Source organism: Ovis canadensis, chromosome 4 (genome assembly GCF_042477335.2).
Source record: "Ovis canadensis isolate MfBH-ARS-UI-01 breed Bighorn chromosome 4, ARS-UI_OviCan_v2, whole genome shotgun sequence".
In the NCBI taxonomy this organism is placed as follows: Eukaryota; Metazoa; Chordata; class Mammalia; order Artiodactyla; family Bovidae; genus Ovis; species Ovis canadensis.
In genome coordinates this window covers 20,382,011-20,406,986 of record NC_091248.1, presented here as the reverse complement: position 1 = coordinate 20,406,986, position 24,976 = coordinate 20,382,011, and the positions used below count along the sequence as shown (strand labels likewise).

General features: G+C 37.1%; 1 protein-coding gene across 3 annotated transcripts in view; it reads right to left on the bottom strand.

The window, feature by feature from the left end:
* Positions 1-850: 850 nt before the first annotated feature.
* Positions 851-24,976, bottom strand: part of ZPBP (zona pellucida binding protein) — a 129,003-nt gene continuing 104,877 nt past the window's right edge. For 2 of the 3 annotated variants that reach the window (XM_069587325.1, XM_069587328.1), the window contains one exon: positions 4,850-5,061. In XM_069587325.1, coding sequence (XP_069443426.1) covers positions 4,967-5,061 — 95 coding nt within the window. In that variant the 3' untranslated portion in view covers positions 4,850-4,966. Of the gene's footprint in view, positions 1,491-4,849; positions 5,062-24,976 lie in introns of those variants that run through there. The other variant, XM_069587326.1, reaches the window with a different exon arrangement.

The following is a 24,976-nucleotide window of genomic DNA, read 5'->3' as shown; positions in this document are numbered from 1 at the left end:
GTGGCTCAGCTGGTTAAAGAATCTGCCTACTATGTGGGAGATATGGGTTCGATCACTGGGTTGGGAAGATCACATGGAGAAGGGAAAGGCTACCCACTCTAGTATTCTGGCCTGGAGAATTCCATGGACTGTACAGTCCATGGGGTCGCAAAGAGTCGGACACAACTGAGCAACTTTCACTTTCACTTTTCAAGCTTACCAAGTATTATCTATTATATGTATCAGAAGCTGCTCAACCTCATCAGTACTCCAAGAAAGAAAAAACATGGGAAACTATTTCCATCTGTCAAAATAAGTCATTTAAAAAATGAATTCAGAGAGGGTGTGGTGAAAATATGTACTCTAATATATATCATTGGTGGGACTATAAATTGTGCAATTCTTTAGGAAGGAAATCTGACAAATGGTCCTAAGGATTATAATATTTTACTTCTGGGTACTCAGCATAGAGAAGACTTAAAAATACCAAAGTATTAAGAAAGAAGATGTTAACTACAATGCTATATAAAACAGTGAAAATCTGGAAGCAGAAGAAATGTCCAACAACTAGAAATGTTTCACCATATTAATTTTGCTGAAATGTATCAAATGTAATAGTCATTAAAATTATGTTGGTGGTTTAGTCACTAAGTCGTGTCTGACTCTTTGTGACCTTATAGACTGTGTAGACCTCCAGGCTCCTCTGTCAGTGGGATTCTGCAGACAAGAATACTGGAGTGGGTTGCCATTTCCTTCTCCAGGGGATCTTCCTGATCCAGGAATTGAACCCAGGTCTCTTGCATCGCAGGCAGATTCTTTACTAACTGAGCTACAATGGAATCCCAAAATTATGTTAATGAGGTGAATACAATTGTATAGAAAACATTATATATTAAGGGAAATACTGGCTGCATATGCATGAATAAAACATATAACATGAATAAAGAATTCACACAAATGTAGGAAATTTCTCCAAATGTCAACATTGCTGACATCTGGGTTATGAAGCAATAAGTGGTATTCTCCTCCTACTTCTAATTTCCTCTGTTTTACCTATTTCCTATAATGAATGAACACTCTACCAATTACCATGCTTTTGGTTGCAGAAAACCTAACTTGATTTAACTAAAGAAGCTTTTGTATCTCACAGAGCTGGGGAGTCCAGGACAGGCTGGGATTCAGACAAAATAAGGGCAGTGATTCATCATCACCATTAAGACCCAGCTCTTCCTCAGTCTCCACTCTGGGTCCTCAGTGTGGGCTCCATCCTCAGGGCATTCACCTCACAGTTTCAATAAAACAGAGGTCGGAAAAAGGCCACATGCTGTCTGGCTAAGAAGGACAGTTCTCTGGAGTAAACAAACTTGGTGTTCCACTGGGAAGAAGGTGGGCAAGTTGATACTGAAGAGATGAGCAACAGTGTCTTCCCCAAATGGTTACTCTTGTCATTTGTCAAAATATGTTTACTGCTTCCAGGATTTCCCAAAGTAATTCATTTCATTGTAGAAAATCTGGAAAACAGATGGTATCAAAAAAACCTCACACAGGAGTCTATTACAAAGGATGGTCATTCTTAACATTTTCGTTCATTGTGTTTTAAGACCTAAAATTTTATTATTTTATTTTTAAAATTAATTTTTATTGGAGTAGAATTGCTTTACAATGCTGTTAGTTTCTGCTGTACAGCAAAGTGAATCGGTTATATGTACACATATAACCGATTTTCTAGATTTCCTTCCCATTTAGGTCGCCACAGAGCACTGAGCAGAGTTCCCTGTTCTATACAGTCGGTTCTCATTAGTTAGCTGTCTTACACAAGTATCAATAGTGTGTATATTTCAATCTCAATCTCCCAGTTCATCCCACCCCGCTCTTCACAACCCTTGGTGTTCATATGTTTGTTCTCTACCTTTGCGTCTCCATTTCTAAACTCTATATAGTACTACACACGACTGAGCGACTTCCCTTTCACTTTTCACTTTCATGCATTGGAGAAGGAAATGGCAACCCGCTTCAGTGTTCTTGCCAGGAGAATCCCAGGGACGGGGGAGCCTGGTGGGCTGCCGTCTATGGGGTCACACAGAGTCGGACACGACTGAAGTGACTTAGCAGCAGCAGCAGCAACATGCTACCACATGGAAACAACATAATTTATTTAACCATTTTGCTCTTGTAGATAATTTCTATTAATTCCATTTTTATTATTAGTAACCCTAGATGGAATATTTCACCTGATCTCTAATCTGCTTCCTTTGGATAGTGTCCTTTAAGTGAAATTACTGGACCAGTATTACATATTGCCAAATGAGTACATATTACACATCTACAATCTAAACAATAAAATACAAAATGGAATCATATTTGCCATAACTTCACAGGTCAATGTGAACGTCGGACTGTGTACTTTAAGAAAAGTTTCAATAAAAATAAGTCATTATATAAATGCAAGATATTATTTTGATATTAACAAAAATAATAAACATTGAAACTGCCTTATGTCAACAATCTATCTTAGGGATTAGTTTATAGTTTTTAATCATACACATTGTCAACTGCTTACAACTTTCAACATTCCACAATCTATCTGTCAATATGATAGAGGCAACTTTTATCTTAGTTTTAAAGCATTTCTATTGATGGGACATTAATAATCTATTAAGTAATTGAAAACTTACTAAGCTCATAGCTTTATGTCCTATGAAGACAACTAGGAAACTAGGAATACTCTGGTACTGAATATCATTGAATGTGAAAGACAGACATACAAGCAACTAAAATAAATGTGATACGTGATCAAACAGGGCAAAGAACATTTCACTACGGGACCCAAGAAAGAGAAATAATCAACATTTCTCTTTCTTCTCCTAGTCTATTCTCTGCTTCAGTTTCTACCAACTGTTCTCTCTGCCGGGACACTTAAATCTGGCCTTGCTCCACCCTGGCATTTGCATGGCCCAGCTCCTGGCCAACCTCCATGAGGTGAGAATCTGTAGCTGGTCCTGATCGCCCTGCCCCTTGTCTTCTCTCACCCTGGACCCCTGTCTTTCTGCCCTCCTCTGCCCACACCACCGCAACACCCCGTGCTGCTTTCCCAGCTCATCAGTGAGGGGCTGATCCTGATCACTCCTTACAAAGACGCATGGGAAATTCAAGTCCTCTGAGCTGTTAAAGAAGAAGAAGAAACTAATCCCAACTCAGAGTACAAAGGAAAGAATATGTATCCCAATTCATCATATTATACAATGTAGAAATTTGGAAACTCGAGGAGGCTGCACTGCTTTCACAGATGGAGACTTAATAGGTCTTTTATGAGTTACAGAAAGCATGTGCTATAAGAACAATAAGCTACCCAAACAGTAAAACAGCAGAAACATGTTACTTAAGGGTAGAAAGAAGGTTCCTGAAAAACCTCTCAAAAATAGAGGAAAACAATTACAACACGATTACAGTCCAAAGGGCCTGTTAGAGAAACATCACTAGGGCTAACAAAGAAATGTCATTTCCCTTGCATCTGTATTTCTGTGAGAATTCCAGGTAACACTTACCCACAGGGAGAACAAATGAGAAGCTAACATAGTAACTGGACCATTCAGAATGCCATGCATGGCCTCAGGGTCAGTAAATGCCTCTCTGTAAGCTGTCCAGTGTCCTGCACACTTGTGCCCAGATCCAACCTGAGTGCATTTGCCATTCACACGTGTTCATGTCTCAAGAAAGGAAAGATGAAGAGAAACACAGGGAACATTCCAAAGACAGTATAAAGCTGATACAAATATAATAAAGCAGTAACTAGAAAACTGAGAAGCTACTGATTCTGTGATTTACTCACGTATCTTCCCTGTAATTAATGTCTAAATTTGTGGTAATTTTTCATATTCGAACACAACACCCCAGGGTGAGAGAGTGTCAGGTGGCTGTAGCAGTGCCTGCAACAGACACTTTAACAGTGAAGGAGTGGAAAAGCTGCTGGACTCTCATCCTTAGAGATGCTGTTGGGGAAGGAAGGGGCTGCTTAGCTCCTCTTTGTCTCCACAAAAGCTAAATGGTGAGTTATTTATTCATTTTTTAAAAACATGCATTTCTTTATTTGGCTGCATTGGATCTTAGCTGTGGCATACAGCAGAGACTGTCTAGCTGTGTGCAGGCTAGTTGCTCTTTGGCATGTGGGATCCTAGGTTCCCGAGCAGGGCTTGAACCTGTGTCCCCTGCATTGCAAGGCAGATTCTTCACCACTGGACCACCAGAGAAGTCCTTCAAATGTTAATTTAGGCACCTACAATGACTGCTCTATTCTAAAATAATTTGAGGGACTTTAAACTGAAAAGTTTTCATGTTTGGGAATGCATGTAAGAATTAAAGATTTTAAAATTTAAAAAATAAAAAACTAAAATTAAAAAAAAAAAAAATAAGATCACCACAGCGACCTGTATTAAAAACCCATAATATGTTTTTTTTTTGGGGGGGGGGCTGGTATATGGTCTAGGTCTTAAACTAAAGTAGCTAAAAATTGCAACAATAAAACTTGGGAGTTTTAAAAAAGTGACTTTGAGCTATGAAAGTTCAAACTGCAAGGAATAAAATCACATAAAATTAAAGAAAAGGACTGAAACAAGCTGAAATTACAATTACTGTAGAAGAATATGGTGGCCTCAGATTAGTTAACATATAATAATGACAAAATGGGCAATTTTTGAAAAATCATAAAAACCTTTTGGGTTAACCGAATATAGCATATTTGAAATTATCTTAAAAACAGTGACCCAAGAAATATTTTGCAGTCATATGTAGGTCTGGCATTAACAAATAAAGATTATTTGCTGTTCTGTGTATAAAGAATTTGGATATACAGTATTTCAATTAAAATGACATCTTTTTTTTTGGTAAAATCTAATACATTTAATTTTGGCATAATAGTGATTTATTATATATTAATACTTCAAAAATATACTTTTGTGTTTGACAAACCATCGACAAGCTCAAAATGGGCCTATAAACATGCTTTTGCTCCAAACACCAAGCTGCTATTGCACTGAAGGCAGTGAATTCCATCACGGGAGTTATAAGATCCAGGGCTGCAGATTACTGTGAATAAAAAATAAGTTAATAAGTAACAGTCTCCTAATACCACGTCAGTTAACTTTAGATGGAGAATACATTTTCAAAGAAGTTTTTTTTTTTTTCTTTTTGGTCTTAAATGTGGTAAAATGCACATAACATAAAATCTGCCATCTTAACCATTTTTAAGTATACAGTTGAGTAGTGTCAAGTATACTCAAATCATTGCACAACTAATCTCCAGAACTTTTGCATCTGGGATAACCTGCACCTCTACACCCATTAAACACTTCCTTATTCCCCCTTTCCTAGGTCCTGGCAGCCACCATTCCACAATTTGTTTCTATGAGTTTGACTCCTCTAAATGCCTCATGTAAGCTTAAGCCAAGACTGAGCCCACAGTGTTGACATTAGAAGGCTTATTGGCCATTTTGTAAATTCTAGAAGAATGTGACTACTAGATGGTCCATAGTAAGCATGCTCCAGATGTATAAAGATATCCGCAAATATGGGAAGGACTTGCAGATAATTTTTAACAATCATCTGGTTTCAAATTCTATCTCTATCAGGGGCTAAAAGTGTAATTTTAGAAAAATTACTTAGCCTAAAATGTAACTCAGTTTGGTCATCCCTAACATAAGGATCTATCATCAATGTTACCAATGCTCCTTCTGCATGATGGGAAGTAAAGAAAGGAAGAAAGAAACCAAGGTTAAATACATTCTTTGTTGTTGACTGGGCAAAGTAGTCAATTCTCTTAGTTCTAGCTTCCTCATTTCTTGGCCAACTGATGCAAAGAACTGACTCATTTGAAAAGACCCTGATGCTCGGAAAGATTGAAGGCAGGAGGAGAAGGGGACGACAGAGGATGAGATGGTTGGATGGCATCACTGACTCAATGGACATGAGTTTTAGTAAACTCCGGGAATTGGTGATGGACAGGGAGGCCTGGCATGCTCCAGTCCATGGAGTCACAAAACGTTGGACACAACTGAACTGAACATTTCTAAAAGAGGTACAATGACAATCAAGTCATAGTGTTTTTGTGAGGACTGAAATCAGATGACTTAGAGAAGAAAACACCAAGTCTGTGACAAGCATTGCACTCAGTAAATGCTTAACCCTGTGCACTGCATGGCTGCTATCTCCACCACCTCTTCTATGTGTGTACTGCCATGAAGGTCATGGGAAGACATCAGCCCTCTAATGGGGCTTGGGTCTCCGATTTTCTATTGCATATGTCATCAGCCAAGGGATCACAAAGATGTTAATAAGAGCATATCTAAGGATGGGTTATCATAGGCCATGAAAGAAGATCTCTTTTTAGCACGGTAATTTAATAATACATGTCACTGATTGGATCTAGGTCATATTATATTATTTAATTTCATATTTCTTTCAAAATATCTATTTTTTCAAATTGGGGAATATCTTAACCATCACTCAGAGAAAGTATTCTCTGTTCTAGGTTTCATAGAGTTCCTCAGTTTTAATAGATATTTTATTTGAAAATTAATGTTCCAGATGGAAAAAAAAATTGGTAAACAAAATTAAATTGATTTGCTGCAGTAATAAGGAGAGTATTTAAAGTAAAAATGCATGTGGTAAAATTCTAATGTTATAATGTTTCTCAAAGGAGTTGTGACCATGGTACACATTCTCTCAAAGACATATATTAGTATTTCTTGAAGTACAAATATGGAAAGATTGAGCAAAGGTATTAAAAATGTTAAATCATTAAACCAGGAGAACAGAAAGCCTGCATGAAGTCTTACAAACATATTTTTACATGACTGTCACAAACAGAATGGAAGCTGGCATAAAACCATTGAAACCAAAGCATAAATAATGATATTCTAATAAGTATTCTTATATTTAAAAAGCTTTTATAAATATTGTATATGTATATTGTTTAGTCGCTAAGTCAAGTTCAACTCTCTTGTGATCCCATGGACTATAGACTGCCAGGCCCTCCTGTCCATGGGATTTCCCAGGCAAAAATACTGGAGTGGGTTGCCATTTCCTTCTTGAGGGGTCTTCCCGACCAAGGGATTGAACCTGTATCTCCTGCATTAGCAGGCAGATTCTTTAACACTGAGTACCAGACCAGGGCCCTTATCTACAACACTCTCTCCTAGGATATATTCTGAAATATTTTGTTCTCTCTTAAGCAAAATTGAGGAAAAATGCTAAAATATTATTAAATTTAAAGTACAAAATTAGTGAAATTATCTTCCAGGTTTAAGTCTCAGGAAATGGAATATCTCACAGCTACAGTTAAAAGAGTAGCCTAATTAAATTTTGATTATTTCAATAAGAAGAGAAGGAAGCATTGGTGACTGATCAGTATCAACATATAAAGAAATGATAAGGAAATACAGGAAAAAAATCTTCATGAATTTTAGATGGGGACTAATTTCTTTAAAAAGAAAGTGACTAGCCATAATAGAAAATAATTGATTCATTTAGGATTAAAATTAAAAACTTAATAAAAAGAATCATAAAAGTAACAACAGTCAAGCAAGAAACCTAGGAAATAGTTACAGCTTAAAGCTCAACATTCAGAAAATGAAGATCATGGAATCTGGTCCCATCACTTCATGGAAAATACATGGGGAAACAGTGGAAACAGTGTCAGACTTTATTTTTTGGGCTCCAAAAATACTGCAGATAGTGACTACAGCCATGAAATTAAAAGATGCTTACTCTTTGGAAGGAAAGTTATGACCAACTTAGATAGCATATTCAAAAGCAGAGACATTACTTTGCCAACAAAGGTCTGTCTAGTCAAGCCTATGGTTTTTCCAGTAGTCATGTATGGATGAGAGAGTTGGACTGTGAAGAAAGTTGAGCACCGAAGAATTGATGCTTTTGAACTGTGGTGCTGGAGAAGACTCTTGAGAGTCCCTTGGACTGCAAGGAGATCCAACCAGTCCATTCTAAAGGAGATCGGCCCCAGGTGTTCTTTGGAAGGACTGACGCTAAAGCTGAAACTCCAGTACTCTGGCCACCTCATGTGAAGAGTTGACTCATTGGAAAAGACTCTGATGCTGGGAGGGATTGGGGGCAGGAGGAAAAGGGGACAACAGAGGATGAGATGGCTAGAAGGCATCACCAACTCGATGGATGTGAGTTTGAGTGAACTCCGGGAGTTGGTGATGGACAGGAAAGCCTGGCGTGCTGTGATTCATGGGGTCACAAAGAGTCGGACATGACTGAGCGACTGAACTGAACTGATGTAGCCACCAGAGGACTATCATTCAGAAAACATACATAATTCATATCAATCAATGAGAAAAGGACAGAAAACTAAAAACAGGCCCAAAAGAGAATATACAAATATCCAATGATTGCTATTTTATTGATCCACAAAATAGTGCTCAAACAAATCAAGAATTTTGGAAACACAAATAAAGATCAAACTATAAGACACTAAGCATGCTCTCAGTGAGAAGTTGGACTAGGAAACCCGTTGAGATGTGAGCTTAACATTTTCTTGCAACATCAGGATTAGAAAAAGATGATGACCATATCTACTTCCATTGAACACAGTACTGAGAGCCTTTCCCAGAACAATTAGACAAGAAAAAGGAAGCAAATTCAAATGGTAAAGTGTCGGGAGCCACGTTAGGCATTGCTAACAAAATAGAGGCACAACCCCAACCCCCTCTGCTCATCTCACGGGCACAGCCCCGGAATGAAGGAGTTAGACCTTGTGATTCTGACTTGTTCTTTCCATTCTTGGGTTGAGTTGGCTGGAAAGAATGTTAAGGTGCTTGAGAGAAGCATGAGAAAGCACAAAGCCTTCTGCAGTTGTGCCCAGAAAATAATCTATAGAATAACCACTGACATTTGTTCAAGGATCTTTACAAAGAATGTTCCAGGATGAGCACATATGCCGCAGCTTGAGGCCATGGGAAGGATTATTATCTGAGACCTGTTTGTGAGGGCAATATTTATGGCAAAAGAAGTTTGCTGAGTTTAGGGTTTAGGAATAATTAAGAATAGCTAGAAGCCCTTTTTAGGAGATAGTGATTTTAAGATGCTAGGGGCAAATGGGATTTAGAAAGATAAGAAATAAACTAAGGAACGTGGTATGAGTTACAATGTAATCACAAGTAAAGTATAGGATACATAAGAGAAAGTAGATAATAGATAGTAAAGCAGATTCTGAGAGAATCGATGAAGCAGGAACTCTGTTTGAAGGACAACAATGATTTCTGGAGATAATAAATCTGAGTGGGGAAAACTAAAGATGTCAAACCTCTGACTTAATGGTTTTGTCAACGTATAAAAGAAAACCTGAAGCTTGAAATAAACGTAGTTCCGTACTATGAGTCAGAGGTTCCATCATCGTCCGCCGACACCACTCACCCCTTCAGGCTGATTCCCTGGCTGCTGGAGCTGGGCTCCGGCAGTAAAGGAAGAGTGATGTTATCCCTATTTATAGCAGGTATGATCCAAATTGCCAACATCCATCAGCTCATAGAAAAAGCAACAAAGTTCCAGAAAAACATCTACTTCTACTTTATTGACTACGCCAAAGCCTTTGACTGTGTGGATCACAACAAACTCTGGAAAATTCTTAAAGAGATGGGAATACTAGACCATCTGACCTGCCTCTTGAGAAATCTGTATGCAGGTCAGGAAGCAACAGTTAGAACTGGACATGGAACAACAGACTGGTTCCAAATAGGAAAAGAGGCTCTATATTTTATACACAGAGTACATCATAAGAAATGATGGGCTGGATGAAGCACAAGCTGGAATCAAGATTGCTGGGAGAAATATCAATAACCTCAGATATGCAGATGACACCACACTTATGGGAGAAAGTGAAGAGGAACTAAAAAGCCTCTTGATGAAAGTGAAAGAGGGGAGTGAAAAAGTTGGCTTAAAACTCAACATTCAGAAAACTAAGGTCCCATCACTTCATGGCAAATAGATGGGGAAACAGTGGAAACAGTGACAGACTTTATCTGGGGGGTTCCAAAATCACTGCAGATGGTGACTGCAGCCATGAGATGCTTGCTCCTTGGAAAGAAAGTTATGACCAACCTAGACAGCATATTCAAAAACAGAGACATTACTTTGCCAGCAAAGGTCCATCTAGTCAAAGCTATGGTTTTTCCAGTTGTCATGTATGGATGTGACAGGTGGACTATAAACAAAGCTGAGAGCTGAAGATTTGATGCTTTTGAACTGTGATGTTGGAGAAGACTCTTGAGAGTCCCTTGAACTGCAAAGGAGATCATACCAGTCAATCCTAAAGGAAATCAGTCCTGAATGGAAGGACTGATGCTGAAGCTGAAACTCCAATGCTTTGGCCACCTAATGCGAAGAACTGATTCCTCAAAAAAGACCCTGATGCTGGGAAATATTGAAGGTAGGAGGAGAAGGAAATGACAGAGGATGAGATGGTTGGATAACATCACTGACTCAATGGACATGAGCTTCAGCAAACTCTGGAAGATGATGAAGGACAGTGAAGCCTGGTGTGCTGCGGTTCATGGGGTCACAAAAGCTTGTACATGACTGAGTGATTGAACTGAACTGATCTTATATGAAGAGAATCCTAAAGATTCCACACTAAAAAATATTGACTAATACAACAATCAGCAAAGTTGCAGGATAAACAATTGACACGCAGAAATAGTGGTGTTTTTATAGACTAGACAATCTCTAAAGGAAATTAAAAAAAAAAAAGGCAGCTCTACTTACAATAGCATAAAAATGTACTATTGTAACTTGACCATGGAGGCAATTTCTTGTGTACTGAAAACTACCAAAAATTGCAGAAATAAACCAAAGACAAACAAATGGAAAGATATCCCATGTTCTTTAGTATTTAATATTTAATATTTAGTATTTAATATGTCAGTTATTATTATTAATATGGCACCCCACTCCAGTACTCTTGCCTGGAAAATCCCATGGGCGGAGGAGCCTGGTAGGCTGTAGTCAATGCGGTCGCTAAGAGTTGGACACGACTGAGCGACTTCACTTTCCCTTTTCACTTTCATGCATTGGAGAAGGAAATGGCAACCCACTCCAGTGTTCTTGCCTGAAGAATCCCAGGGATGGGGGAGCCTAGTGGGCTGCCATCTATGGGGTCGCACAGAGAAATGGCAACACTCCAGTGTTCTTGCCTGGAGAATCCCAGGGACGGGGGAGCCTGGTAGGCTGCCGTCTATGGGGTTGCACAGAGTCGGACACGACTGAAGTGACTTAGCAGCAGCAGCAGCAGCAGCAATATGTCAGTACTACTAAAAATTACCCATGAAATCTCTGTCTCTGAAACCTACAGATTATATGAAATCTCTATCAAAATCTTAGTGGTGGTGTTTTCAGAGACAGAAAAATCCATCACAAAACTCATTTGAAATCTCAAGGGATTCAAAATAGCCTAAGCAAATTTGTGAAAGAATAAAGTTGAACATCTCACACTTGTTGATTTAAATACTCCAAATCTACAGTAATTTAAATGACCTGATACTGGCATAAAGACAGAATCACAGACAAAAGGAATAGAAAGCTTAGAAATAAACACTTAAATAATTTTTAACAAGGATACCAAGATCATCCAATGAGGAAAGGACAGTTTTTTCACAAATGGTGCTGGGAAAACATGAGACATGAGAATGAAGGAGGCTGCACTCTCACCTTACACAATATATATAAAAATTAACTCAAAATGGATCAAAGAGCTGAAACTGTAAAATTCTTCGAAGAAAACAGGAAGAAGCGGCAAGACTACAGATTTTACAATTATTTTTTATATGACACCAAAATACAGGTTGAGAGAGGGTGAATAAGGGTTTGACAGAGGATGAGATCACTGGATGATATCACCAATTCAATGGCAAAGAGTTTGAGCAAACTGGGAGATAACGAAGGACAAGGAAGCCTGTGTGCTGCCATAAACAGTCCGACACAACTTACCAAATGAACAATAACAAAAGCATAAGGACAAAAGACAAACAGATAAACAACTACATCAAAAACCGAAACTTTTTCTTGAACCAAGGAAAGACCATGTAAGGACAATGGGAAAGTGGCCTCCTATGCCACCTGCAAGCCAGAAGAGTATGCATCGGAAGCGAATCACCAATACCTCAAACTTGGGATTCCAATCTTCAGAAGTGCAAAAAATGAATTTCTGGTGTTTAATCCATTCAGTTTGGAATTCTGTTATGCAGCCCAACCTAACACAGTATTTATCTAAAAGAACCAGAAGCAGGCTCTTGAAGAGGTATTTGCACACCCATGTTCAATCAGTGTAGCAGTACCCACAACAGCCAAGGGATGGAAGCAACCCAATGTCCACTGACAGATGAGGGGATAAAGACAATATGGCGCACACATGTGGATAATGAAAATGTATTAATGTGGGAATATGAACTTACGAAAAGTGCTGTGGAATGGGATGAAAATGTGTTATGGTCACACACTATACATGTTGGAGGTGGGAATGTGATACATACACACACAAACGCAGTGGAATATTATTTAGCCTTAAAAAGGAAGGAAATTCTGACATATCCTACAACATAGATGCCAAGTTAAATAAGCCAATCACAAAAGGACACATGCTGTATGATTTCATTCACATAGGTGTCTGGAGCAGTCGTATCTATAGGGACAGAAAGAAGCACGGTGGTTGCCAGCACTGAAGGGGAGGGGAAATAGGGAGTTAGTGTCACATAGGCACAGAAGTTCAGTTCAGGAAGATGAAAAAGTTCTGGACATGAAAGGTATTAACATACAACAAAGTGAATATGCTTACTGCCACTAATTTGTACCTTTTAATATGCTTAAAATACTAAATCTTTGAAATATTTTACCATAAAAATGTGATGCATGACATACTCATCAGATTGCCAATATTTAAAGTTTGGTTATGTCAAGAATGACAAACCTAGACAGTGTGTTGAAAAGCAGAGACATTACTCTGCCAACAAAGGTCCATACAGTCAAGGCCATGGTCTTCCCAGTGGTCACGTACGGATGTGAAAGCTGGACTATAAAGAAGGCAGAGCACCAAAGAACTGATGCCTTTGAACTGTGGTGCTGGTGAAGACTCCTGAGAGTCCCCTGGACAACAAGGAGATTAAACCAGTCAATCTTAAGGGAAATCAACCCTGAATATTCACCGGAAGGACTGATGCTGAAGCGCCAGCATTTTGGTCACCTGACACAAACATCTGACTCTCTGGAAAAGTCCCTGATGCTGGGAAAGATTAAGGGCAGAAGGAGAAGGGTACGTCAGAGGATTAGATGGCTGGATGTCATTATTGATGCAATGGACATGAACTTGGACAAACTCTGGGAGATGGTGAGGGATAGGGAGGTCACGGGGTTGCAAAGAGTCAGACACAAGTAGGCAACTGAACAACAACATGCCAAGAATTAGCACAGATATAGAACAATAGGATATGTCCTACACTTTTGTTGTAAAAGTGTTTTCTAAATTTGATGCATTGATCCAATTTGACATATTTTAATGTATTTCTTAAGACCCAATATTCACCAAAGACCTATGATATACAAACAAAAATACTCACAACACCACTGTTTGTCACAGCAGAAAAACTGAAGAGTAGAAAGAAATTTCAACCAACAATAAAACAGATATATCCCCCTTGATATATTCATAAAATAGAGTATTATACCCAGAAAAGAAAAAAAAATTTAAATGTGCTAGAATCACAAAAGTGTGAATGAATCTCACAGATACAATTTTCAATAACATGAATCAGTTAAATTAGCATATCACTGGACAGATTATCAGACTGAATTTTTAAAAATTCAACTTTATGCTGTTAATGGAAAAATGTAAATTTTAAACAAATTAATCTATACCTGCACTGAACTCACAAAGAAAACCTCAATGATTATGTCACTTGACAAATCAATTAAAAGAAAAAAGGAAGGCTGCTTACCCTCTCTTCATATCAAGAAATTTAATTACAACAGAATAGTAAAATAAAAAAGAGGATCCTATAAAAGACATATATATATATTTATGTGACTGTACATATATGTGTGAAAGTGAAAGTGAAGTTGCTCAGTCATGTCCCACTCTTTGTGACCCCATGAACTGTAGCCTACCAGGTTCCTCTGCCCATGGGATTTTCCAGGCAATAGTACTGGAGTGGATTGCCATTTCCTTCTCCGGGGGATCTTCCTGACCCAGGGATCGAACCCAGGTCTCCCACATTGTAGATAGACACTTAACCATCTGAGTCACCAGGGGAGCAACATATATGTGTATATACATGTAAATTTGTGTATATATACATCATGTAAGTATACATATACATACACATATAAGTATCTACACACACACATACACAGACACACATACACACACATATGTACCCTTATTTCATGGATCTGAGAGTAAAGAAACAAAATTTGAAATAATAAATTACTAGATAATTTTTTCCTGGTTGTAATGCTGGTAAGACTTTTATAAGAGCAAACGGAGAAAATAAAAATTAGATTATACAATACTAAACCAAAAAATGTACTATGGAAAATGTTTACAATGATAAAAAAAAAAAAAAAGGTAGCAAAGCATTCTAGTACTAGCTATCCTGAGTTAATCAATCTGTAGAACCAGTGATAACGTTTGCAAGAGGCAATATACATTATGTGGCAGGCAAACACTGGGCAGCTCGTCTGAGGGAAGGAGGCTGTGCTGGGCGAAAGCACTGTTGTAGCCCTGTGTCAGCAGCAGCCCCAGCCAGTCTACACGGCACACGGGCGGTGGCAACCGTAGCAAAAATCATGTCTGACTGGCTACAAAATATAAGACGACAGACTTCTGGGCCACCAGGAGATAAGTAAGTAATGGTAGAAATTCAAGGAAACAGGCAGAAACAGAAAAGAGTTCTAGAAGCTGCATATAAATTCCATGCAGATGACTGGCTGATGTGTGGCCTTCACATGACTCAATGATATTGTAAGAAGTTCAAAACCAGAAAGAGTCGGAAAGCTGAACAAAGAAGATTCTGCCCACAGTGGAAGAGGCAGTTTAGATTTTGAATTTAGCATATTATTCAAATATAAATCAATACTCTTTAGAGGAAGAAAAATCCAGAAGACTCTACATAGCACTATCAATAAAGTTCAGCATATCATAAAAATCATTAGATTGTTAAAGATACAGAAAATTAATACATAGTCAAGAGAAAAAACTCTAATTAAAAACATTCAAAATAACGGAGATGTGGTAGTTAGCACATAAAGACTTTAAAGCAGCAAGCCTAAGTGTATCTGCCTGCAATGCAGGAGACCCAGGGTCAATTCCTGGGTCAGGAAGATCCTCTGGAGAAGGAAATGGCAATCCACTCTAGTATTCTTGAGAATCTGATGGACAGAGAAGCCTGGCGGGCTACAGTCCATGGGATCGCAAGAGGTGGTCACATCTTAGTGATTAAACCACCACCAACCTGGTTCAATTCCTGGGTTGGGAAGATTCACTGGAGAAGAGATAGGTTACCCAACCCAGTATTCTTGGGCTTCCCTTGTGGCTCAGCTGGTAAAGAATCCGCTTGCAATGCAGGAGACCTGGGTTTCATCCCTGGGTTGAGAAGAGCCCCTGGAGAAGGGAAAGGCTACCCGTTCCAGTATTCTGGCCTGAAGAATTCCAAGGACTGCATAGTCCATGGGGTCACAGAGAGTCAGACATGACTGAGCGACTTTCACTTCACTCACTTCACTCAAAATACAACAATTAAAAATTTTAGATCCCAACAGTAAAATACCTGAAGTAAAACAAACAAACCTGGATGTGCCTAATAGCAGAATAAAGACAAAAGTAGAATATGTCAGTAAACACAAAGACTTATTTATAGAAACTGTTCATTATGAAGAAGAGAAATCAAAGTTAAAAAATATGAATAGATCAACATCAGCACGACTACTGGCAGCTCCAAAAGGCAATCCAACTAAAGAAAAATGAGTGATCAAGCAAAAACTTTCACAAGTAATTTTTGGAAGAAGTCTTAAAAACAAGCAAGATACAAGAAATAGAAAAATAGCAGAAATAAGTCCTTTCTTGTCAGTAATTACTTTTAATGTGAATGGATTAAACTCTACAATCAGAACACATAGAGACTGGCAAAATGAATAAACAAAACACGATCCAACTATATGCAGTTTCTGGAAGAGACTCACTTTAGACCAAATGAAGCAACTAGGGTGAAAGAGAAAAAGTTATTCTATGGAAATTGTAATTTTAAAAAAGCTGGGACTTATTCAGTCTAAATAGACTTTAAGTCCAAAACTGTTATAAGAAAAAAAGGAAATTATACATTCCTGAAGGCTGAGCACCGAAAAATTGATGCTTTTGAACTGTGGTGTTGGAGAAGACTCTTGAGGGTCCCTTGGACTGCAAGGAGATCCAACCAGTCCATTCTGAAGGAGATCAGCCCTGGGATTTCTTTGGAAGAAGTGATGCTAAAGCTGAAATTCCAGTACTTTGGCCACCTCATGCAAAGAGTTGACTCACTGGAAAAGACTCTGATGCTGGGAGGAATTGGGGGCAGGATGAGAAGGGGACGACAGAGGATGAGATGGCTGGATGGCATCACGGACTCGATGGATGTGAGTCTGAGTGAACTCTGGGAGTTGGTAATGAACAGGGAGGCCTGGCATGCTGCAATTCATGGGGTCGCAAAAAGTCGGACACAACTGAGCGACTGAACTGAACTGAAAAGGATCAAATCACCAAGAAGATACAGTAATTATCAAAACTGTTTCATACCAAAAACAGTGCAGAAAATATGTAACACAAACACTGACAGGATTAAGGGAGACATAGATAGCTCTACAATAATAATTGGAGATTTCATTACCTCACTTCCAATAATAGATAGTTTCTAGATAGAGGATTAAAAAAGAAACAGAATTTGACAACTCTATAAATCAACTAAATTCAATAGATATATATAACCCTTCATTTACAGAAACAAAATACCCATTTTTATCAAGTACAGTGGGTTATTTTCTAGGATGGACAATATTTTAGGACATAAGACAATTATTCATAAGTTAAAAAGAAACAGCATCACACAAAACATCTACAATCACAAGAGAATGAAGCTACTGAAGAAATCAGTAGCATAAGTAAAAGTGGAATGTTCACAAAAATGTAGAAATTAAACAACACACTCCTAAAAGGCCACCAGAATAAGAAGATATCAAAAGGGAAATTGGAAAACACATCGAGAATTAGAAGGAAAACAGAACACACCAAACCATATGAGATTAAGTGAAAGCAGAGGAATATTTATCATCACTACATGCCTACACTGTAAAAACAAAAGAGAAAGAGCCTAAATTTATAAGACAACTATATACCTGAATGGACGAGAAAGGAGCAAACTAAATCAAAAGCGGCAGAAGGAAGAAAACCTTTTGGAAAGATTAAAGTAAATATTAACGACAGAGGGAATTTTAAAAATAGAGAAAAGCAAGGGAAAGAAAAGTCAAGTTTTGTAAAGACTAAAAGAACTGACAAACTTCTAGCTAGATTTTAAAAAAAGAAGAAGATTCAAATTTCTAAAATCAGAAAAAAACACAGGACATCACTACCAAACTTACAGAAGTAAAAAGGATAAGCTAATTCTAAGAAAAATTATATATGAACAAATTTTACAAGCTAGACAAAAATGAAAAATACCTGGAAACACATGCATTACCAACTGAAGAAGAAACAGAAAATCTAAAGAAAATGGTAACAAGTAAAGATATTCAGTTCTTAACTGAAAACTTCCAATAACAAAAATCTCAAGGTAAGATGACTTCACTGATGAATACTACAAAATAGTTAAAAAAAATTAAACCAATTCTTCTCAAACTATTTCAAAAACAGAAAGCAACACTTTTGAATCAATCTGTGGTATCAAAGTCAGAGATATTACTAAGACAATGAAATAAAAGGCAATAACTCTTGAATGCAGATGCAAACATCCTCAACAAAATACTAGTAACAACCTGCAGCACTATATGAAAATACTGTTCACCGTAATAAAGTGGGATATATCCCAGGAACCAAAAAGGTAGCTAAATGTATAAAAAATCAATCAAAGTAATATACCATACAAATAGAAGGGGGGGGACTACATGATCATCCCAATTGACGCAGATAAAGAATTTGATAAAATCCAAAATTTTTATCATAAAACACTCAATAAACTAGGAATAAATTCAAAAAATTCAATCTAACAAAGGCCTTTATAAAAAACGCAAAGCTAGCAGCATCTTTAATACTTAAATATTGAAAGTTTTCCCACTAAGGTAAAGAACAAGGCAAGGATGTTCTACAGAAAGATCTAGAGAGAGCAATTAGGCAAGAAAAAAGAATAAAAGCCACCTGAATTATAAAAGAAAAAGTCATTTATCTAATTGTAGCTTACATGATTGTGTGTGTGTATATACACATGGCAGAGAGAGGGGATGGGGATAGGGAGGGAGGGAGTAGGAAAGAGGGAGAGAAACCTGGGAATACATAGTTATTACTAGAGCTAAAAAAGGAATTCAGCATACAGGATACAACATCAATACACAAAAAATCAGTTACAACTATACAGCAGCAGTGAAAATTTCCAAAACTTTATTAGGAAAACAATTTTATCTACATGATAATCCCCCAAATTTCAGATGTAAAGTTAACCAAGGAGGTGAAAAACTTGTGCATTAATATTATAAAACACTACTGTAAGAAATAAGAGAACTACACAGAGGGAAAGACATCCTATGTTCTAGAACTGGAAGACAGTATTATTAAGATGACAATATAGTCCAAAACAATCTATAGATCCAGTGTATTCTGAATCAAAATCCTGCCAACTTGTTTTGAAGAGGTGGAATGACAATCCTCAAATTCACATGGAATTTCAAGGGGGTCTCAAATATATAACATAGTGCTAAAAAAAATGAATAAAGCTAGAGTACTCACACTTACAAATTTCAAAACTCCTTACAAAGCTACAATAATCAAACAGTATAGTACTATAAAATGATAGAACACACACAAATGGAATAGAACTGAGAGTCTAGAAATAAACTTGTTCATCAACAGCAACTGATTTTCAACAAGGATGACAAAATCACCCAAACTGACCTTTCTAATGAAAGGTCCTGGGACAACTAGACAACCACACGCAAAGAATAGGTCTGGACCCCTAACTCAAAATGCTTTCTGAAAATTACCTCAAATCTTTTTCTTTGAGAAAAAGAAAACTGGTAGACTTTTTTTTTTTACAATTTTGGATTTCACAACAGTTTTTCTTAGATATGCCACCAAAAGCGTGAGCAATAAATAAGAAAAAGATAAACTGGACTTAATGAAAAAACTTCTATGCACAAATGGACATTATCAGTAAAGTGAAAAAAAATCTGAGAATAGATAAATATTTGCAAATCACACATGTGTTAGTCCTTAGAACTCAACAACAAAAAGACAAAAACCCAACTTAAAAAATGAACAGAGGACTTGCCTAGACTTTTTTTTTTGAAGATATACAAATGGCCCCTAAGTATAGGAAAAAATGCTCAGTATCATTAGTCACTTGGGAACACACAGATTACTAAGTCAGTACTAAGATACTACTTCACACACAAGGACAGCTAGAATTTCTTAAAGGAAAGTAACAAGCATTGAGGAAACACACCCTTGTATATTATTAGCAGCACTGCAAAATTTTGCATGCACTGTGCTAAACAGTTTGACAAGTACTCAAAAAGTTAAACACAGAATTGCCATATAATCCAGAATAATTTCACTCTTAGTATATAATCAAGACTTGAGAATGAATACTCAAGAAGATATACGCATCTCAATGTTCACTCCAGCACTGTTCACAGTAGCCAAGACATGGAAGCAACCTAAATGTTCATCGACAGAAGAATGGATAAAGAAGATGTGGTATATATATGCAACTAGATACTACTCAACCATTAAAAAGAATGAAATAATGCCATTTGCAGCAACATGGATGGACCTAGAGACTGTCATAGTGAGTGAAGTTAAGTCAGATTCAGGAGAAATACCATGTGATATCCCTTATATGTGCAATCTATACAAATGAACTTAATTACAAAACAGAAACAGACTCGCACAGACTTATGAGAACAAACTTAACGGCTGCCAGGGCGAAAGATGGGGTGAAGGGTTAGCTAGGGAGTTTGGGGTGGACATGTATACACTGCTATTATCTAAAATGGATACTGAACAAGTTCGTAATTTACAGAACAGGGAACGCTGCTCAATGTTATTGAGAGTTAATTCTTAGGTAGGTTGATAAGAAGTCTAGGGTCCCCAAGGAGGAGAAAGGGGTCTAGGGCTTTCTCTCAAGAAGGAGAAAAGGAGAAACTTTTTTTTCTACATTCCTTAGTCACATAAAACTTTTTTTTAGGCCTGAGCTGATGATTACACAAAACAACTCATCAGAGACTCTGTACTAAGGATTATATAACAACAATGTACCCTGCTTGAGGATGTGTTTCCCCTTAAGACCCTTCTGACTAATCCTGTCCTCTTGAAATGTATATTATGGAAGTGGGTCTGGTAAGATTTTTCTATTGTTAGTTCTAATCCCATTATCTTAAAATGTAAACTGTGGGAATAGGTCTGGTAAGATCTTTACAATCTTGAGACATTCTTTTTATTTACTGTAATAAAACAAATTGAAAAAGTACAGACTAGCAAGGGGGGCATTCTCAGTCCCAATTCTGATGTCCATGTGAAAAGCTTTCTCTGCCCCTTTTTATACTTAATAAAACTCTGCTACACAAAAATCTCTTGAATGATCAAGCCTGGTCCCTGGTCCCTGTTCCTGAAGCTAAACCTTTGGAGACCAAGAAGCTGTCATTGTTCACAGTAAGCTGTCATTATGTGGAAGCCTGGATGGGAAGGGGGTTTGGGGGAAAATGGATACATGTATATATATGGCTGAGTCCCTCTGTTGTCTACCTGAAACTATCACAATATTGTTAATCAGCTATACTCTAATATAAAATAAAGAAGTTTTTTTAAGTTTATTTTTAAAAAACCCTGAAAGGTTTAAAAAAAGTAATTATTTACCATTTTGCCTGATATAACCAAAACATATTAATAACCACAGAAATGTATGGAAAATGATTTTCAAGAAATCAGACATCAAACCACAAGTGACAGTGAGCAGAAGGGACAGACAAGAAACAAAATACATGAGCTCTACAACTGCTGTGAGAGCTGGACAATAAAGGCTGAGTGCCAAAGAATTGATGCCTTCGAACTGTGGTGCTAGAAAAGACTCTTAAAGAGTCCCTTGGACAGCAAGGAGATCAAATCAGTCAATCCTAAAGGAAATCAACCCTGAATATTCACTGGAAGGACTGATGCTGAAGTTGAAGCTTCAATGCTTTGACCACCTGATACAAAGAACTGACTCATTAGAAAAGACCCTGATGCTGGGAAAGACTGCAGGCAGGAGGAGAAGCAGACGACAGAGGACAAAATGGCTGGATGGCATCACTGACTCAACAGATATGAGTTTGAGCAAGTTCCAGGAGATGGTGAAGGACAGGGAAGCCTGGTGTGCTGCAGTCCATGGGGTCACAGAGAGTTAAGACACAACTTAGTGACTGAACAACAACAATTGTTGTAGCTTATTGCCTTCAGTGAGTTTCCAAATTATGGCAAAGGAAACTGAGGTGCAGCTGGGCAAAGTCCCTGAACTGAAGAGAAAAACCTGAAGTCCAAGAAGAAAAATGCAGTTAGCATTCTTTCCATGAATCAGAAAGGAGAGAACTTCAGAAACAGAGGGCTCTGGAAATGAGTAGAACATCTTGCTTGAATATAACAACAGAAGCCAGCGTACGTGTCTGAGTAAGTGACCTGAATCTGGTGAAAGGACTATCAATTTTGATAACACTAGAGGAAACGGTAACTGGCAATCACTCAGGCTGAAGAGGAACAGTGTCTGTTCCCAACAACCAGAATGGAAAATTCATATTCAAAAGGCATTGGGTAGTGCACTTAGCAGAGTCATATAAAATGAACAGTTTTAGACTGAATATTGAACCAGAACATCTAATAAAATTAGAAAAGAAATGATCAAATTGTCTTTGATAATGTATTATTTACATCTGAAAAGAAAGAAGACAAATTTTACAGGAATATAATATTATTTAGCAACAAATAAGATAAAATCACTATATTTGGAACCTACAGAAAAATTATGACGGGTGAAAAAGAGGCAAGAAAACACATAAAAAAGGGAATAATCAAACAACAAAACCAAACTAGGAAAAAAGAGGTAAAATACTAAAAACTACATCACACCACTGAAAGAAACAACAGGAGACCTAAATAAATGGAAATTCATTCTGTGTTCACAGTAGGAAGACTTAATATTAAGATGTCAATAGTACACAAAGCAATCTAGTGATTCAATGCAACCTCTATGAAAAACCACCAGGGTTTTTTAAGAAAGAAATTTTAAAAAGCCAATTCTCAATTCATATTAAATTGCAAATGGTCCTGAATAGCTAAAACACAGTTCTGAAAAACAACAAACCTGGAGGAGCCATATATCCTCATTTCAAAACATACTACAAAGCACTAGTAATCAAAACAGACAGACCTATAGACCAATGGAATATAAATAAACCTATTCATTTATTACCAACTGATTCTTAATAAGGGTGCCAAGCCCATTCAATGTGAAAATTAGTATCCTCAATAAATGGTGCTGAGAAATTTGTATTTTTACAAGCAGAAAAATGAAGTTGGATGCTTAACCTCATACAGATATCAACTGTGACTTAATTACAAGAGCTAGAAAGTCCTAGAAGAAAACATAGGGCTAAATCTTCATGCCTTTGGATATGGCAACAAAATTTTTAAAAAATAGATAAACTGGAGTTCATTAAAAGTAAAATTTCTGCATATCAAAAGATGTTATCAACATCTCTGTCAAATGGTTAAACAGATGTTAACACAGTCTGTCTCAACTGGCACAAGATATAAGCACCAAACATCAGAAAGCTGGAGTGATTATTAATATCTAACACAGTGGACTTCAGTGCAACCAGTACATCAGGAATGAAAAGGCGCAACAGTACATAATGATGGAGACTCAACTGATCAAGAAAAAAAATAGCAATCCTAGGTGCCTATTTACTTAATTACTGAGTTTCAAAATACGTGATAAAAGAGAAATAGTCCAATCCACAATTACAACTTTGAGTTTCAACATTTCACTCTTACAAATTGGTTTGACAAGTGGAAACCAGAACAACAGAGATAAAGAAAACTTGACTTCTACCTTAAATGCCAGAATAAATATTTTTAAAGAGGACATGGGAACATTCATCAAGATGGGCCATTTCCTGAGCCTTAAAACACTTCTCAAAACAACTAAAAATTCCAAGTAATATACAACATGTTTTTGAAACAGGAAAAAAAATAGTTAGAAATCAACACTACAAAGATACACTGGAAATGATCAATTATATGGGAGATAAATAGGATACTACAAAAAGAGCCCTGGGACAAATAAAATTACAAAGAAAATTAGAAAACATTTTGTACCAAGTGAAGAACTTAAATAGTGGGATGAAGGTAAACAAGGGCAGGAAAAAAACCTATAGCCTTAAATACTTATATAAAAAAAGAAAAAGATATAAAATCAATGTAGTATGCTGTTATCTTATACTAAAGAAAGTGGAGCACATTGTTTCAGATGAGAAAGAAAGCAAAAATAATATTTCTTAAATGTTAAGTAAGATCAGATATAAGAAAGAAGTCAGACAAATGAAAAATTCAATAAATTAAAGTTGGCTCTTTGAAGATATTAATAAAATTCATAAATTTCCAACTAGAGCTTGTAAAACCAGGAACAAATTAGTCAAGATAAATGAGTACACCGGAATGATGGAAGAAATATCACTACAGATTCTATGACATTAGTGGTAAAATAAGATAATACTGGTAAGTTTGTGGAATAGATTTGACCATTTAAAGAAAATTGGACAAATATCTTGTGCATAAAATTATAAAAATGGACCCAGAAAACCCAAAAAGCACTTTGTCAATTAACCGTTTTAATTACAACTCTTCCCACAGGGAGCTACAGTTCGGCTGTGGTGGTGGTCTAATGCCAAATGCTGAATGGGCTAGTGCCCTTTTAGCCCAACGGTTATGACTAAAACTAGAACTAAAAAATAACTACCTGAGGGTCTCTAAAAAGCAAAGACTTTAGGTGAATTTGTAAAGGTAATTAAGAGAAGCAACTCACACCAAGATAAGTGTCTCATTTATTTTAGTTTTCTCTCTCAACCATGCCACCAAGGTTGACTGATTTGCAAAGCACTGCTGTACAGGCAGATAAAACTTCAACTGAAAACGTGGTACACTTTTGGTCAATGGAATCAAGGAATAAAGCCCAGAGAGACAACAGGGTGAGAGGGATGTCTTAGAGGCAACTGATGTTAAGAAAGAGTTCCCTTACTTCTGTATATGAGCCTGTACAAGACTCAGCAAAATTCCTGTGGCACATGTACAATACATAGACCCAAGCCAACATACAAAGACTTTAGAGATCTAAACTTAGATCTGAAACTATACAAATCACTGTCCAACTCCTCAACATATAATCAGGGAAAAGACCCCAAACCAGCAAAACAAAGTCTTTGAGGATTGAACTGGATTTGAATTAGATTTCCTACTAAAACAAAAACATCAACCTTTTTCAGATGATTATAACAGAGGATACACAACATAACATTCACTAGTTATAATGTTATAATAGAAAGTAAATCAACATCCAAAAATCCAAGAAAATGTGACCTATTAACAAGAGAAGGCAATGGCACCCCACTCCAATACTCTTGCCTGGAAAATCCCATAGACGGAGGAGCCTGGTAGGCTGCAGTCCATGGGGTA